The sequence below is a fragment of the Gallinula chloropus genome (genome assembly GCF_964237585.1).
Source record: "Gallinula chloropus genome assembly, chromosome: 2".
Taxonomy (NCBI): domain Eukaryota; kingdom Metazoa; phylum Chordata; class Aves; order Gruiformes; family Rallidae; genus Gallinula; species Gallinula chloropus.
Window position 1 is genome coordinate 134,229,683 of NC_140086.1, and position 14,379 is coordinate 134,244,061.

The window sequence follows — 14,379 nt, forward strand, 5'->3', positions numbered from 1 at the left end:
TCAGCAAAAGCTGCGGTCAAATAAATCATTTAATTCATAGATGAAACTTAAAAGCCCACCTTAAATTAAATATATATTTATAAGCTTTACTGAACATACTGAGATTACTAAAATGGAAATTAGTCTTGGAATAATCTCTGAACCCAATGTTATATCTTTCTTTCTGCATTGTTACTCAGAAAACCCACTCTGGGAAATGCTGCTCTGTGCTACAATGTGTAACTCCCGAGCACTGATACCACTGCTCCCTGTGCTGTGTTTTTAGTCAAACTTTAAACTATTTACAACAGTAGTGACTACATAATCATTTACAGCATCTTAAACTCTTCCTTCTTTCAATATCTCCCCACACACACACACCCCCATCCTGATTGCTTGGGGAGAACAATCCATTACAGTCCAAAATTGTAGCTTGGAGTTTGACTTCATATTCCACCATAAGTGAAAGAGGTGGTTTTAGTAGTGTAAACCAATTTTACACGGTCTATGATTTACTTAATTAAAACTTAATTAAAATTGCTGTCTAAAACTTTTTGAAATGGCAACCTGTGGCAGAGACCCACACTCCTACTATAAGCATCAAGTTGCCCTCTCATTTTTCATAAATTCACCGTCACTCACACAACTCTGCCACCGTGAGCACTGAGTATTACTTTTGGCAAGTTGTCAGCTCTTTCCCCCACAATATGCTCTTGCTCTGCTGTCACTGTAAAAGGCTACAAGGCTGATAGTAGCTGAGGGAGCTAGTAGAAGAAAAACAGTGCAGAGAAGATGAAAGGTATCTTTACCCCAGCAGCTGTTACTGCTACCTTTTTGGGTCTCCTGCAGGATCCATGCTGAAAGGTGTTAATCCTCCTGTAAATACCACTCCATCACGATTAGCAGGGGTCAAAGAAGTAGCTCAATGTTTAAATTTTATCCAAGTTTCTCACGTCTCTCTTTCTAGGTCCTTATTTTGCAACTTCTTTTGTAAAATACCTCTTTCCTTTTCTTTCTTGTTTCCAGTCACACACTCTGGAAAATGTAAAAACAACCCCCAAAATAATTTGAGATGCATGCAGGTTTCCAAGATACAATTTTATCATATTTGGTAACAAATTACCCAGATAATTGACTAAATTATCAAACTCATCACGAAATTTCCCTGCCTGCCTAGGAGAAACATATCTGCTACAGAGAACTGACAGAAATCCAAAACTCTGAAATCAACACTCAGGTTGTTTCTTCCAGTGAAGCTGCTCAGGGTTTGTGTGTAAGAAGACTGAGGTTACCCAAACAACAGTGCCTTGGTGTCTCTGCCTTGACTCCAAGCCCTGAGACCTCCTTCTGCAAGGAAACTGGCTCTGCAGCGAATGGCCCAGGGCAGTACCTCCACCAACCAACCTCCCCCCTGCAGATGTTCAGTGCATAGCAGTAAGCTGTGGTTTTGTGTCACCAACAGTTATTTGTTTGATGTAGGTCTGCATATCCTGATGAGAACATGGAATGTTTCTGTGGACTGCTGTCCACCCTAGTGTGTGCAAAGTAGTTTGGTGCCTGAACAGCCTCAGGCCTACGAAGAAATACAATACCAGCGTTACCAAATCTTAAATGCCAAGTTTGGTCTCTTCTTTGCCCTCTGCTAAGCATCTCCCAACACAAGCCTCTCCCAGCAAGCCTTGTAACTTAGTTGCTTGAAACCACTGAATAGTTACTTAGCTCATGTGGCGTTAATGGTGCCAAACACTGAAGTTTGTAACTGTTACTAAGGCAGAGGTACAAAGGCTCTTGGTGTTTTCACCTAAAGAAACCACCAAAGGATTCACGGCAAACGATTTGAAACTGGCTGTTTTTCATTGACTGCACATTAGAAAACAAATACAAGGAGGAGTCTGGGGAAAGCAGCACGTTGCTCTTTCTTAGCGCCAGCCAGCTTTGGGGCTGTCCGGGATGCAGAAAAGCCATCTTCCTAAATACAGCCCCGACGAGAATCACCCAACGTTTCCTTGGTTTGACGAACTCCTCCCGGCCCCGGCCCCGTCCCATGGACAATCCGAGCAGGGGATGCCCGGGCGCAGAGGGGAACCGGCGGCTCCCGGGGGCCAAGCCCCACCCGCCGTGCCCGGGCACAAGCCGCAGCCGTCCACCGCCGCCCAAGCGCCGGGAGCGGACACCCCCAACTACGACCCCCAGCGGGGCCGGGCCGGGGGCCGGCGGGGAGGCGGGCTGAGGGCCGGGCCCCGCCGAGGACCCCTCGAGGGAGGGGCTGCACTAAGGCGCGGGGTGGGCGTCCGGAACCGCCAGAAGAGCGCGGGGCGCACGGCGGCGGAGACCTCCGGCCGTGGGGTGATCGGGGCGGCGGAGGGGAGCGGCCGGCCGGCGCGGCGGGGCCATGCCGGGGACCGCCCTCGCAGCCCGCTGCCTCTGGCTCTGCGCGGCCCTGCTGGGGTGCCTGGCGGCGGCGCGGCCCCGTCGGCGAGGTAAGCGGCACCGGGCCGGGCACCGAGAAGGGGACGAGCGGCTACCGTCGGGGGCATGGCCGCCAGCAGGTGAAGGGGCGGGCGGCCGCTCCGGGCGGCGTAGAGCAGAGAGGGCAGCGCTTGGGCTCGGCGCCGGCAGGCTGTGCGGAGGTAGCCCCCAGGCAGGGAGCGCTCTTACCCGATCCCGGGGAGCGCCTCGGTCAGGTCCCTCCCCGGGGTCCGCACTCGCTTGTTTTCGTTGTTACATGTCACGGCTTTCACTGGGAGAGGCTTAACTTTATGAACTGACGATATAGGGGTTGTCAGTGTCACCGTGCACCTGCAGGGAAAAGCTGCCAAGTGAAACCCGAAGGCCAGGAATGCCAGTTCTCCCGTTTTCTCTTCCTTATGCTCTTCTCCCCGGGTGCAGGCGCACACCCTTAGCTGGGACCCCTGCAAAATGCTTTGCAAAACCGGTGCAAACCCCGTATCTGTGTTTGAAATCTCTGTCGGAAAGTCCACCTTAAGAGTAGATACCGTATTGTATGGAGATCCGCCAGAAAATACTCTGTAAGAATGTATTTTACATTTGTTTAAAGCTTATGCAACCTTGTCCTGCTGCAAACCACCCCTTAGGCTGGGAGTCTGGGTAGTGTTATAACACCCGTTCGCGTAGCACTGTTTGTACAGGTGTGTTAACGTGTCCACGCTGACTCGGCGTTCTTCGTGGTTCTGTATGTAGGAGTATTCATATTCCTGTTCCGTGTTGTCGTGGTACTGCCATTGCTTCAACGTCTGTGCTTGTGGCCAGTAGATACACATTTGAGATGGGAGTGTGGGTACTGTCTAATGACACTGTGTTTATCTGTAGTCACTTGCCAGATCCTGGCCTTAGGACAGCAGGACTGATAAGCTCTCTGTACGTGAAGAGCTGAGTCCTGCCACTCTGTCCTTGCCTACCTGTAGCCCATGGGTGGCTCCTTTTCCCATCTCTCCTCTGGCTTGCACCCAGCAGCCCTCGGTCCCTGACTGCCCTGGAATACTGGTCCTGCCCATGAACAGGCGGAAAATCTTGTATCCGCCTCTCCCAGCAGATGGATGGGAACAGAGGTGTGAACAGAGAATTGAAAGGTCCTTCCTTTGTGGAAGCCATTTGCTATAGCTGGGAAGGCGACATCAGAAGCCACTTAAATATCCCTTTGTGAAAAAGGGCTCCCGTGTCTTTCTAGAATCTCTTTGACTTTTGGATAACCTGTAGTGTTTGGAGTACCTGCTACCTGACCTGTTTGAGGGAGTCCTGGTACAAACCCCATTGCATTGGCAGTAAATGTCACTGAGTGCGAGTGAAGTTGCCTGACACTTGGCCCATTGGCTTGCCTAAAAATGCCTGAACTGAGCTTCAATAACAGAGCTTCAGTAACTGTGTCTCTCAGAAGACAATCCTCCAGATACCATTGTCACTTCAGAGATTTCATCTATATGTCTCCAAAAAAAAGGCCTGGTATATGTGTACTGGTTTGTATGTTTTTGTATTTTAATCTGTTCAGATAGATAACTGGAAAAATCTGAAAGGGTTTTGTTTTGGTTTTTTTTTCCCTGTCTGCTTTCTGTAATTGGGCAGAATAAACCCATATAACAGATGCCTACAGTGGACTTTGGGTAGCAAACAGACTGGATACATATTATACAAAATGCTGCACTAATCCTGAGATGAGATGAGTTACTTTCACCAGACAAGGAAGTTTTCATAATTTAATCTCGAGACTGGATTTAATAACGGGGTCCCAGCCACTGGCTGTGATTCAGAGAAGCACCTACTGTTGCATGCCCTCTGGCACAATGTTCTCCTTGTGTTTAAGGTGGTGCAAAAGTTGAATTCTTTTCTGGCTTAGGATCACATTTCTCAGTATCTGGCAGGACCAAGTAGTTCTGGGATGGATCTCGGCAAATCTCACTATATTAACCATGAAGACAGTAAGGAAAAAGCAAATATGGAATCAAATTCTTCCTGGCTTGCAGAGACCTCAGTTAAAGAACAGTAGAGAGTCATAAAATGGTATAGAGGGTATTTGTGGAAAGAAGCACTGACTCTCATAAATTAACTCAAATTCTAGGGAAACAGCTGCATATTTTTGCAAGGAATATTGCTTTTCTAGCAGACAGTATGTAGAATTTGGGCCTCCTAGAAATATGTCTCTCCTCATAGCATATCACATGTGTCTCTACCAAGCTGAGTTAAACCAATGGTGCAGTGTACAAAGGAGGCCAAATTTCTCAGTCTTGGGTATTCATTTGCGTGTTTTGTAATTAGAAGTTTGATTTGATTGCTCTAAAGCAAATATTTAACATGACTAAATCACTAATACATTTCAGGGTCCTAAAAGAAAACAATAATCACATTCCCATATAATTATTAATAATGTAATTAATACTCCAATTAAAATAATTCTTAAATGATAAGTTGTGTTAAAACTAACATGATTTTTCCATTTTGTGTCAGAACATGTCAAAATATTTTGTGTCTATGGATATGAGGATGCTGTAAGTCAACAGTAGCATATATGCTTTCTCATACTGTAATGTTCTTCCCATACTAGGCAGAGCCGGTAGGCAAGCTCACCCTCTAGGTTTGTTCCCTTAGCACTTTCAAGTATCAGACCCTGATTTGATGTCCTTATTATTTTCTCAGACCTGACTCATTGAGTTGCAAATTGGTGGGTGTTAGACCCAGGCAAAGCTCTTCTGGAGCATAATAGCAAAATCAGTATTCATCATTCTGAGAATGAAGTTTGAAAGTCTGCTCTGTGTGTATATAAAGTAAATCTGAATAAGGAAATCATTATTTCAGTGGAAAGTGTAGCCATCTCCCCTCTTAAATGCCTGTGATTTGAGTGGGTCTAGTCTGCAGGGGTAACTTCTTCACAGAGAAGACATTCAGGATTGCGTATGTGTCCATAAATATGATGGTTTGACTTGTTTCTGCTGTTGCCAGGGTTAGAGAGAGCATTAGTTACACACTCAGATGTGTAATAAAATATTTTAATTTGTATTATTGATGGAAGTTATTTTCAGTTGCTTTGCAGAATGGGTAAGGGAAATAAAAGAAAGAAAAGATCAACCAGTGTTACGTGACATGAGATTTCCAAGCAGTAGCTATGGAAATACTAGCATACTACTAAAAAGGAAAAAAGAATACAAGAAGAGCTGGATGACATTTTAAAGTGATGTGCATAATAATAAGAATCGTATAATTTGATCTTTAGTAGAATTTATAACCCTATTACAAGTGAGTACAGTCAGCTGTTTTAAAGATCTGTCAAACGATGATCTAATTAAACTGTGGAGGAAAAGAAAATAAAGACTTGTCTCGTGTCTAGCTTGATTTATTAATGGAAGAGGTAACAGATATTAATTGCTTCAGGAGGGATTCAGTTACAGGAAAGAAAACTAATGAGGGTGCTGTATGAAAGGGAGAATTCCAATAAAAAATAGAAGATAGGAAGAAACTTTCACCATGGCTCGTAAACTGCTTGTGCTGAAGCTTGCTTGGAAAACATTTCAATAACACACATGACTGACCTGTGATTCTTCAAGGGCTTTTCTTCAAATTCCGATGAGGGATAAATTCTCAGTAAGGTCAACTTGTTTGGACACGAATAGCCTACAGGCTACTAGAGTAACTCAGAAGCACAGTGGTGGCACAGTCAATCACTCTGACTTCTATCTGCCCTTAGAGGATAGAAGATAAAGCTATTGTTACCTGCCTGGGTAGCCTAAAGCCATAGCAGATTAAATCTTCGGTCTTTGAAAGACTATAGGATTCTCCTACTGTGCTTGAAAGAGATGAAGTCTGTTCTTTCACTGGGGCATCTTCTTCATTTAAAGGAGCAGAATTACTCGATTTTCAAAGTGTTTTATAATTGCGGTTATCTGAACAACGATTTGAAAGAAACGTGGTAGACAGCGCATCACTCCACGATTTGCACCAAAATATGTTTCTGGTCAGTGACAGAATTACACCACGCAAAATACGGGACAAATAAAAAGAAACCCAGACAACCTGGGAGTGAAAACTGAAGATCACAATGTTAATATTCAAAAGGAAGAGCTTTGCTTACAGCTGCATTTTTAAAATTTATTAGGTGCATAGTGGAGGCAAGAATTAACTGTGTTATCCAGTATAACTGGAAATTCCATTCACGGCCAGCATCAGTTGGTACCCATTTTTAAAAGCAACGAAAATAGATGTGCATATTTTAAATGTTATTTCTCTATAAACATTCTTTTACTTTAGTTTTCCTCACTTTCACTTCCCAAGCACATTTGTGAGCAAGAATGGCCATTAGCCAGAATTTTTATTGTCACTGTCATTGACAGGAGTCAACTCAGCTGACAGATCAGATTCAGGAATTCTGGTATTCTGCTTTATTTCTGAATAGGGCTGCATAAAAAAAGGAAAAAAATGTTTATCACTTGTATTTATTAAAATCTAGCATATCTGTCGTACAGATTGACTTAAGGTGTGTAACTATATATGTACCGATTTCCACACATGCTTCTGTTATGATCTGCATGTATTACATGCAAGCTACGTGTGACTGCCTCTCATCCCTTTGAAGGAACTCTGTATTTCATGTAAAGTTGTAGCTTATTTACAAAGGACCTTAGGATAATTCTTACTGCTCTTGAGGTAAGATTTTTGATCCTCTCATATATCTGGCATCCCATTTTTATTCAGGTGGTTGGGTTTCATAAACATCGGTGGAACTAGAAGGTCAAAATCCAGAGAAAGTTTAAACATATTCCTTACCACTGTTATTACATTATGAGTAAATGCCTAATGTGGTTATTTATGGTCCACTTAAAGAAGGGAAAGTTACCACATGATGAATTCTGCTAAATTTTTGAGTCCTAACATACCCATTTGTTGTTGTTACTAAGACTTCAATATGCTTTTCAGTAAAAGTAGGTTCTCGTCACAGTGCAATCTAGCTGTATTTTACAGTTAAAAATACTTTACGTCCTTTCTGACATACTTGTTAGGCAATCCATCTTCATATTCAAAATATTCTTGCTCCACAGTTCTTGAATGCTCTCCTGGTGGACATCAGATCCTGCAGAACCCTTATCGAAGCACTGATTTTGATTCATCCCGCCTCCAGCAATCAGCTATTCAGGATTTAATATGTGACCATTCCCTAACACCAGGATGGTATCGCTTTATGATTTTCGATAAGCCTGCTGAGATGCCAACCAAGTGTGTAGAGGTATTGTTATGACTCATACAATTATGAGAAATACATATTTTTCTTAAGAATTTTTCTGTAGGATAGGTATAAAAAAAGTATATGGTTATGCAGACTGATGTGGAGGAATGTAGAGTGTTCTTTCTAAATACTTGAGTATATTAAAATGTGTTAACTGGACAATTAAGTGTTGAAAACGTTACACTGAATGGGAATAGCAGAGGATGATAAATTGCATCTCTTTTACAGCTCTCAAAACCTGTCATTCATAGTCACTGCTGAAGATTTTCTCAGTGGCAGCATAGCAGGGATATCGTGCTCCAAAGCTGCAACTATCTGACTGTCAGTCTGTTAGGAAGGCTGTGTGAAAGTGGTATAAAGACTTAGAGCCACAGGAATCCAATAACTGTGGAACTTTTAAAGCAATCGTGGTAGAGAGCAGAAATGACTCCTGAAATGACTTTAGCTAATAGAGCTAACTGAAGATTAGTTACCTGGTCATCTGCAAGTCCCCTAGGACTCAATCACTTGGAATATTTAATACTTCGGGCTTGCAATGCTTGGTTGGAGCTGTACCAACATCTCCATAATTGTTATATTTTAAGGAGATATATCTTCATAGTTTCCTATTTTAAAATATTACCTTATTAAAAAAAAAAAAGAAAAAGGTCATTAGACTTTACCTGTGATTTTTCTAATGAATTGAAGTTGCCTGGCCAGTGTCTCTTGAAGAGTAGAGGTGAGGAGAAGCGAGGCCAACAATGAAACATTTAAAAAGAAATATTAAAAAGCTAAAACATACAAAAATTTATAGTTTTCTAGCAGTCCATATTATTTTTAATTTATTTTTTGTTAAATCTATACCCCGGTATAAAGCCACTGAAATACCTTTACTGTGCACCTGACTGAAGGACTCAAAAGGCTGCGGCTACTGTTATCCAGGTTTTGATACTGAAAAAAAATAGGGAAAAGTGTGATTCCTGGAGGACTTTCTTTCAATTAGATTTAATAGAAAGACATTAACTAATTAATTGGATTTTCTCAGAATGAATACATATAAGCAGCATGGGAAACCAAGAGGAAAAGTCAATGTGATTTCAGAACAGAGGTTAGATTAGCAAGATACCCACTCAGATCAGCCAGGGAAGTTTTAGAAAACTGACTGAAGTTCTCAGTGCTTAGTAAATACTCAGTAAAAGTAGGCTACCATCCTAATATAAAGCAGTTGTATCACAGTTGGAAAGAGATGGATTCAAAACTTATTCCGCAAGTGAAATTTATGCATTAACATCTGCTTCCTTGCATCTGTTGATAAAAACAAAACATTTATTTTGAAATCTGAAAGTCAAACATTAAAACCAAACTAAAATGGATGGCTTCTTTGGGAAGCATCCTCCTTTCCTTCCCTCTAGGAGAACTTTTATTATTGCTATATTTAATACTTGTCAAACATCCAGACCCTGTTAAACAATCCATCCCATTTCTGTCTACTTCTCATTAATTCTGCCTGCTCGATGGATTGATGGTGGACTCGGATATTCTGGATTAAGAAAGAAAGGTGAACTTTAGAGTTAAGTTAACGAGTCTGCAGTGGTCTTTAGATACCAGGAGGTCTAAAGACAAAATGAACTAAGACCTTGTTTCAGTATTGGGTCAAAGAAAGTAATACTTGAGGTGATGTATGAAGGAGAAGAGGTTCTCAAAATTTCATATTTATAGTTTTCACGGAAATATTTTCCTAATGCTGTCTTTAAGACTCTGCCCTTCTATGAGAGTTTCTCCTGAGTTTACTTCCTGCAGCAATGAAAAGATGGGAGGTGATCTTTAACTCATTCTGGGGAGAATGACCCAGATTCCTTCTTTGACTCCTTTTATCTGGATTCATTTTTCTGTGTTCCACTGGTAAGGTCTAGTGTCTGCTAAATCAGACTTGTACTTTGGTTGCTGTGATTGGTATTACCATTAAGCTGTGACCTGCATGGGAGGTGCCTTGGCCTGAAGACCTCATGTAATCACTCTGGTGAGATGGGGAAGGGGACAACTCAACAGCACACTTCTCATTCCGTGGGGGAAAGCACTGAGCAAGGCTTTTGTTTTTCAGAGAGGGAGCAACAGCCCTCTTAAATCACTTCTTGAATTGACATCTGAACCACAGACCTTGTGGCGCCCACTGCTTAGTAAACACCAAAGGGTTTAGGGTTGCTACAGAGTTACTGTGGTTGTTATGGGGGAGCTACAGGCATATCTCTTTCTAAAGGTGGGGAATTGGACAGACAGGGTTTATGCAAGGCTAGGGCTGCAAGTGAGTAACCTTCCATCAGCTGCCCATATCTCTTAGATGAAATCCAGGAGGGCAAAGGGCAGGTAAAATGTGTCAGCTTTAGTACTTTTAGTTGGTACTGAGTGTATGTATGTTCTACCCTGTGTTTGCTGAGCTCTGATACAACTAATGTAGTCAGTTACTGTAGGTTAATGGATGTAGAGTAGCTCACTAAGCCATAACACAACTATTAGCAGCCTCTTTGAGCAAAACACTCAGGTGTGGGTCCCACTTAAGTTCTTCAGGCACTAAATTATAGACTGTCTTTAGAAACGCAATTTTGTTAGACTCAAAAGAAGGACTTAAGGCTCTTTTGTGTATATTTGTATTCAAATGTGACGAAGAAAATAAGCTAGCCAGCCCCTGAATTATACTGCGAGGTTTGCTAAAAGCACAGGGACAGTTTGATATAACATTAACCATTTTCTGATGTTTTTCTCTGGTGCTAAAGATGAATCACTGTGGTACTCAAGCCCCTGTCTGGTTGTCTCTGAGGGAGTCAGAATCCATGCCTCGACCCGGTGAGATCAAACAGTTAACAGCTTGTGCTACATGGCAGTTTTTCTTCAGCACTTCAAAAGACTGCTGTCTTTTCCGAATCCCTGTCAGTGTGAGGAACTGTGGAGATTTCTTTGTTTACTTACTGCAGCCCACCCAAGGATGCATGGGGTATTGTGCAGAAGGTGAGGAAAGTCATGCTTTAACTCAACCATGTCTGTTTATGAGTCAGCGTGTTTCTCTGATACTTGGCTGAGTGGAAATCTCTGGAAATAGTTTTATCTTCTAAAATTTCTTGCAATCCTTGTTTTTGATGTTGGTATGATAGAAAAAATATTTGCTATGGTAAGGTGAGTTCACACCACCCCTTTTTAGCTTACATTGTTGAAAGCCCAGAAAGTTAAGAACTGAAATTTTCCACATAATGAGGTGGGGATATTATATGAATCTAGAGGTCAAAATTCAGAGTACCTACAATAGTACTCACACTGCAGATACCCATTACTGAATACGCATGAAATTACATGCCAGTGTAAATTTTGGTTAAGAACTCCACCAAACTGTGTTTATGTAACTTACTGTTTATTATCTTTCTGGAGAGTATACATGTTGTTGCTAGAAGAAAATTTGACACAGAAACATGCTGCTGATGCACGCTGTATTAGTACCATGAGAAAGAACGGGACTCCTTTTGCAGTGTCTCGCACTGTCTTGGACCCTTGTGCTGCAGAAGGGTGTTGGTGTTCACAGCTCCAAACTTCAGTTTTTCATTATTCATGCCTGATGCTTTAGATAGCTTAAGGAAGGCATGGTTAAATCCTTAGTTATAAATACTGTGCAACAGTGACAAGTAAGTGTAGTAAGAAATTCTTGTTAGCTTGTATAACGCACCGTTGTGAAAATAACAGCAATATTTTTATGCGTCATATACTGTATTGCTCCAAGTCATATTATCTATTACTGACTGTTTCAAAAGCTTAGTAGCAAAACTACCAGTCGATTTTCTGGTGCTTTATAGACCCATCATTACACCTTTAGGTCCTTCCCCTTTAGGAAAGGAATTTTCCAAGAGTTTATTGACAGGAAAAAGCAATGCCAGGAGTGGGACAGGTCGGCGTGTAAGTGACTGAAGCAGTGAAGAACTCCTGCACGATAGGACTTTGCATTTACTTCGGATGATAGCTCATGAAGAGGAAAAGATATAAAAAAAATAGGCAGTGAGCTAGCAAATTTTGACTGCCTCAAAACAAAGCAGACAAAAGAAACATAATTCTGGTTTGGCTCTGCTGAATACTGCAAATCTGAAACACATTTTGAGTTTAGAAACCTACGTTTGAGATGATGTTTTCCTGTGAAGTGCATTGTACTTTTGTGTCACTTTTTTTCTAGGTCATCTTATGTACTGTGTTTTCTCTTTAACACTTGATAGCTATAAACACTTGAAATAAATTTTCAGTCTCTCTCTACATGGAAAGGACTTCATCATAGCACTGCAACATGTAACATAAAAGGATGAAGAGCAGATTTTTTGGTGAATGGAATTTTCATTGTTGCTTCTGCAATTTTTACTTAGTTTGAGTGGAATTACTAACCTATTTCTAGTCCTTTCATGTTTAAGTGAAATTCCACAATTTTTCTATAGCATTCAAAGTACCAGACAATAGCAGCACAAGCACTTTTTCTTGGCTGCCTGTAGGAAAGATGATTTTTTTTTCCACAGCAGGTCTTCACTGAACTTGACTGTCCGAGGTTAGTATTGATGAATAAGCATTCAGATATGGCTTTGAGGAGAAAAAAAATATATATAATCAAGAGAATAGTTTAATTTCTTTTTATTCACTGACAGTATCTATAAGTATTGGCTGAGTGCATCTGGACTAAAAAATGCAGAGGTGGTAGAATGTTCTGTACCCTTCCTCCTAGATGTAGCCAGTCTACCTGTGACTTCCAACACAAGGCTTTGTAGTGACTGCTACCCTAATTGTATAGGAATTGGAATGCAATATTGCTTCTGTTCTGCTAATTTATGTTTCTGTCCTGTGATATTTGGTGTATATTTAACTAGGGCAATAATTTAAGGACATTGGTATACATACTCTATGTGTGTGAATATATATACAATTTAAGAACAATTTATAGTTGTTTCAGATGCAAAGCCACAAACCTGTGATCCCAAAGGAATGCAAATTCAAGGCATCTGTAGCAGTGAGTATTTTGTTTTGATTTTCCAGATTTTCTGTGCATCTATGACCCAATAATGTCAACATTTAATCATATTCTGTCTTGAATAAAAACATGTTCATGTTATCAACAGTAATGCTCAATCTGTTGCAAAATGAGCAGTTTGGAGATCATTTCAGACCTTGGATTACAAACATACTCTCTCAGCACAATATTCATGAGTACCAAAATGCTAAAAAATAACTTTAATAATGTTGATTTACAGATTGTTGTGATTCTTTGGGAGGGTTTTTTTTCCTTCCCCCCCCTCCTTCTTCATAAGTAGAGAAAATATATTGTCCTTTGCATCTTGCTGTCTCCTGTAAAATAATTAATTTTATTTTATTCCACTGTTTTGGGATTCTTTCCCCTCCTCTTCAACACCTTCCTGTGGGCTAGAATATAATCAAAGGCTGACAAAGAGTATTTTTCTCCTTTTAATAATTAATAAAAGGAACACACACATTTTCTCAGCTTCGCTAAGTAGTTACATATTGTTTCCAAACATATAGTATACCAATAAAAAAGGTAAATATTATTAGTGTGTTAATTGTCAAAATATAAGTCAACATCATTTAACCTGGTGTTGTTTTTGCAAAGAATAAAAAGCACAAACCACACTTCTGTTTGATTAGGTAACCTGGCTCCTGCATCATCCCCATCTGTGCCACCACCCCAACCAGTTGTTCCCAAAGTTGAAGCAGTGTTGATCAAAGGCAGCATATACCTCAGGTGTACCTTTGGCATTCCTCTTGCAAACAGCTCAGTCGGATTCATTGTAATTTGGTCAAGGCTTTCTCCTGAAGGTCTCAAAGAAGAACTAAAACATGAGACAGCACTTCATACGTTCTCACTTCTAGAACTAGATGGGATAAACGTCAGACTTGGAGACAGGGTATGTCAAAAATAATTATAATTTCTTCATATCTCAGTAATTCTGTTATTTTTCCTCCATAAGTATTTTATCTAAAGGCATATAATTTTATAAGTGCTCAGTATTCACTAACAGTTGTTAGACAGAGTCACAGCACCTTGCTGTGTAATTTTTCTTGGCAGAAGCATATTGCCTAGTTGTTGTTTATGCCAACAGTGTCCAATTGAATGTGGAAATGCCACAGAATATATCAGTAATTATCACTGCCATTAAGGTTTAGAGACTGTCTGTCTCAGTACAGCATAGTGTGTCTCCAGGAGATAAATGTTTATTCAAGTTGCATCTTCTTCACTCTCTACTGTGATTTTGTTTGACACTGTAAATTAAGAGGAATTCTGGATGCAGCTGCATCTAAGTGAGAGGCTGTAAGAGCTAGAGGTTGTGAGAAGCTATGTTTGTTCAATAAATTTCTTTTCTCTGAATCAATAGTAAGCTACTGCTTGATGGTTTTGTCTCTAGGATCAGATTTAAATGGTTTAATCTCTGCCATCAGAATATTGGGAGTACCTACATTAACTTGCATGGTAGCAGAATCAAGACCTGGACTCTGATGGTAACTTTGAGAATCTTAAGCATTGGAAAATCAATAAGCTTTCCTCCTGTGTATACCAAAATACTCATGAAATTTTCCTGGAAAAATAAACAAGAAAAAAAACGTGGTTGGTGTGCATGTGTGTTCAAGCCAAAGTGAGTCTGCTTGAATGGCTTATGGTCAGTAGTAAT

General features: G+C 40.8%; 1 protein-coding gene across 1 annotated transcript in view; it reads left to right on the forward strand.

Moving 5' to 3' along the window:
• Window positions 1–2,371: 2,371 nt before the first annotated feature.
• The window catches only part of VWDE (von Willebrand factor D and EGF domains), a gene marked incomplete at both ends in the record, with an annotated part of 39,907 nt that continues 27,899 nt past the window's right edge, over window positions 2,372–14,379 (forward strand). Inside the window, 5 exons of the mRNA XM_084260676.1 lie at window positions 2,372–2,459; window positions 7,521–7,705; window positions 10,456–10,687; window positions 12,642–12,707; window positions 13,358–13,617. Coding sequence (XP_084116802.1) covers window positions 2,372–2,459; window positions 7,521–7,705; window positions 10,456–10,687; window positions 12,642–12,707; window positions 13,358–13,617 — 831 coding nt within the window. The remainder of the gene's footprint in view (window positions 2,460–7,520; window positions 7,706–10,455; window positions 10,688–12,641; window positions 12,708–13,357; window positions 13,618–14,379) is intronic.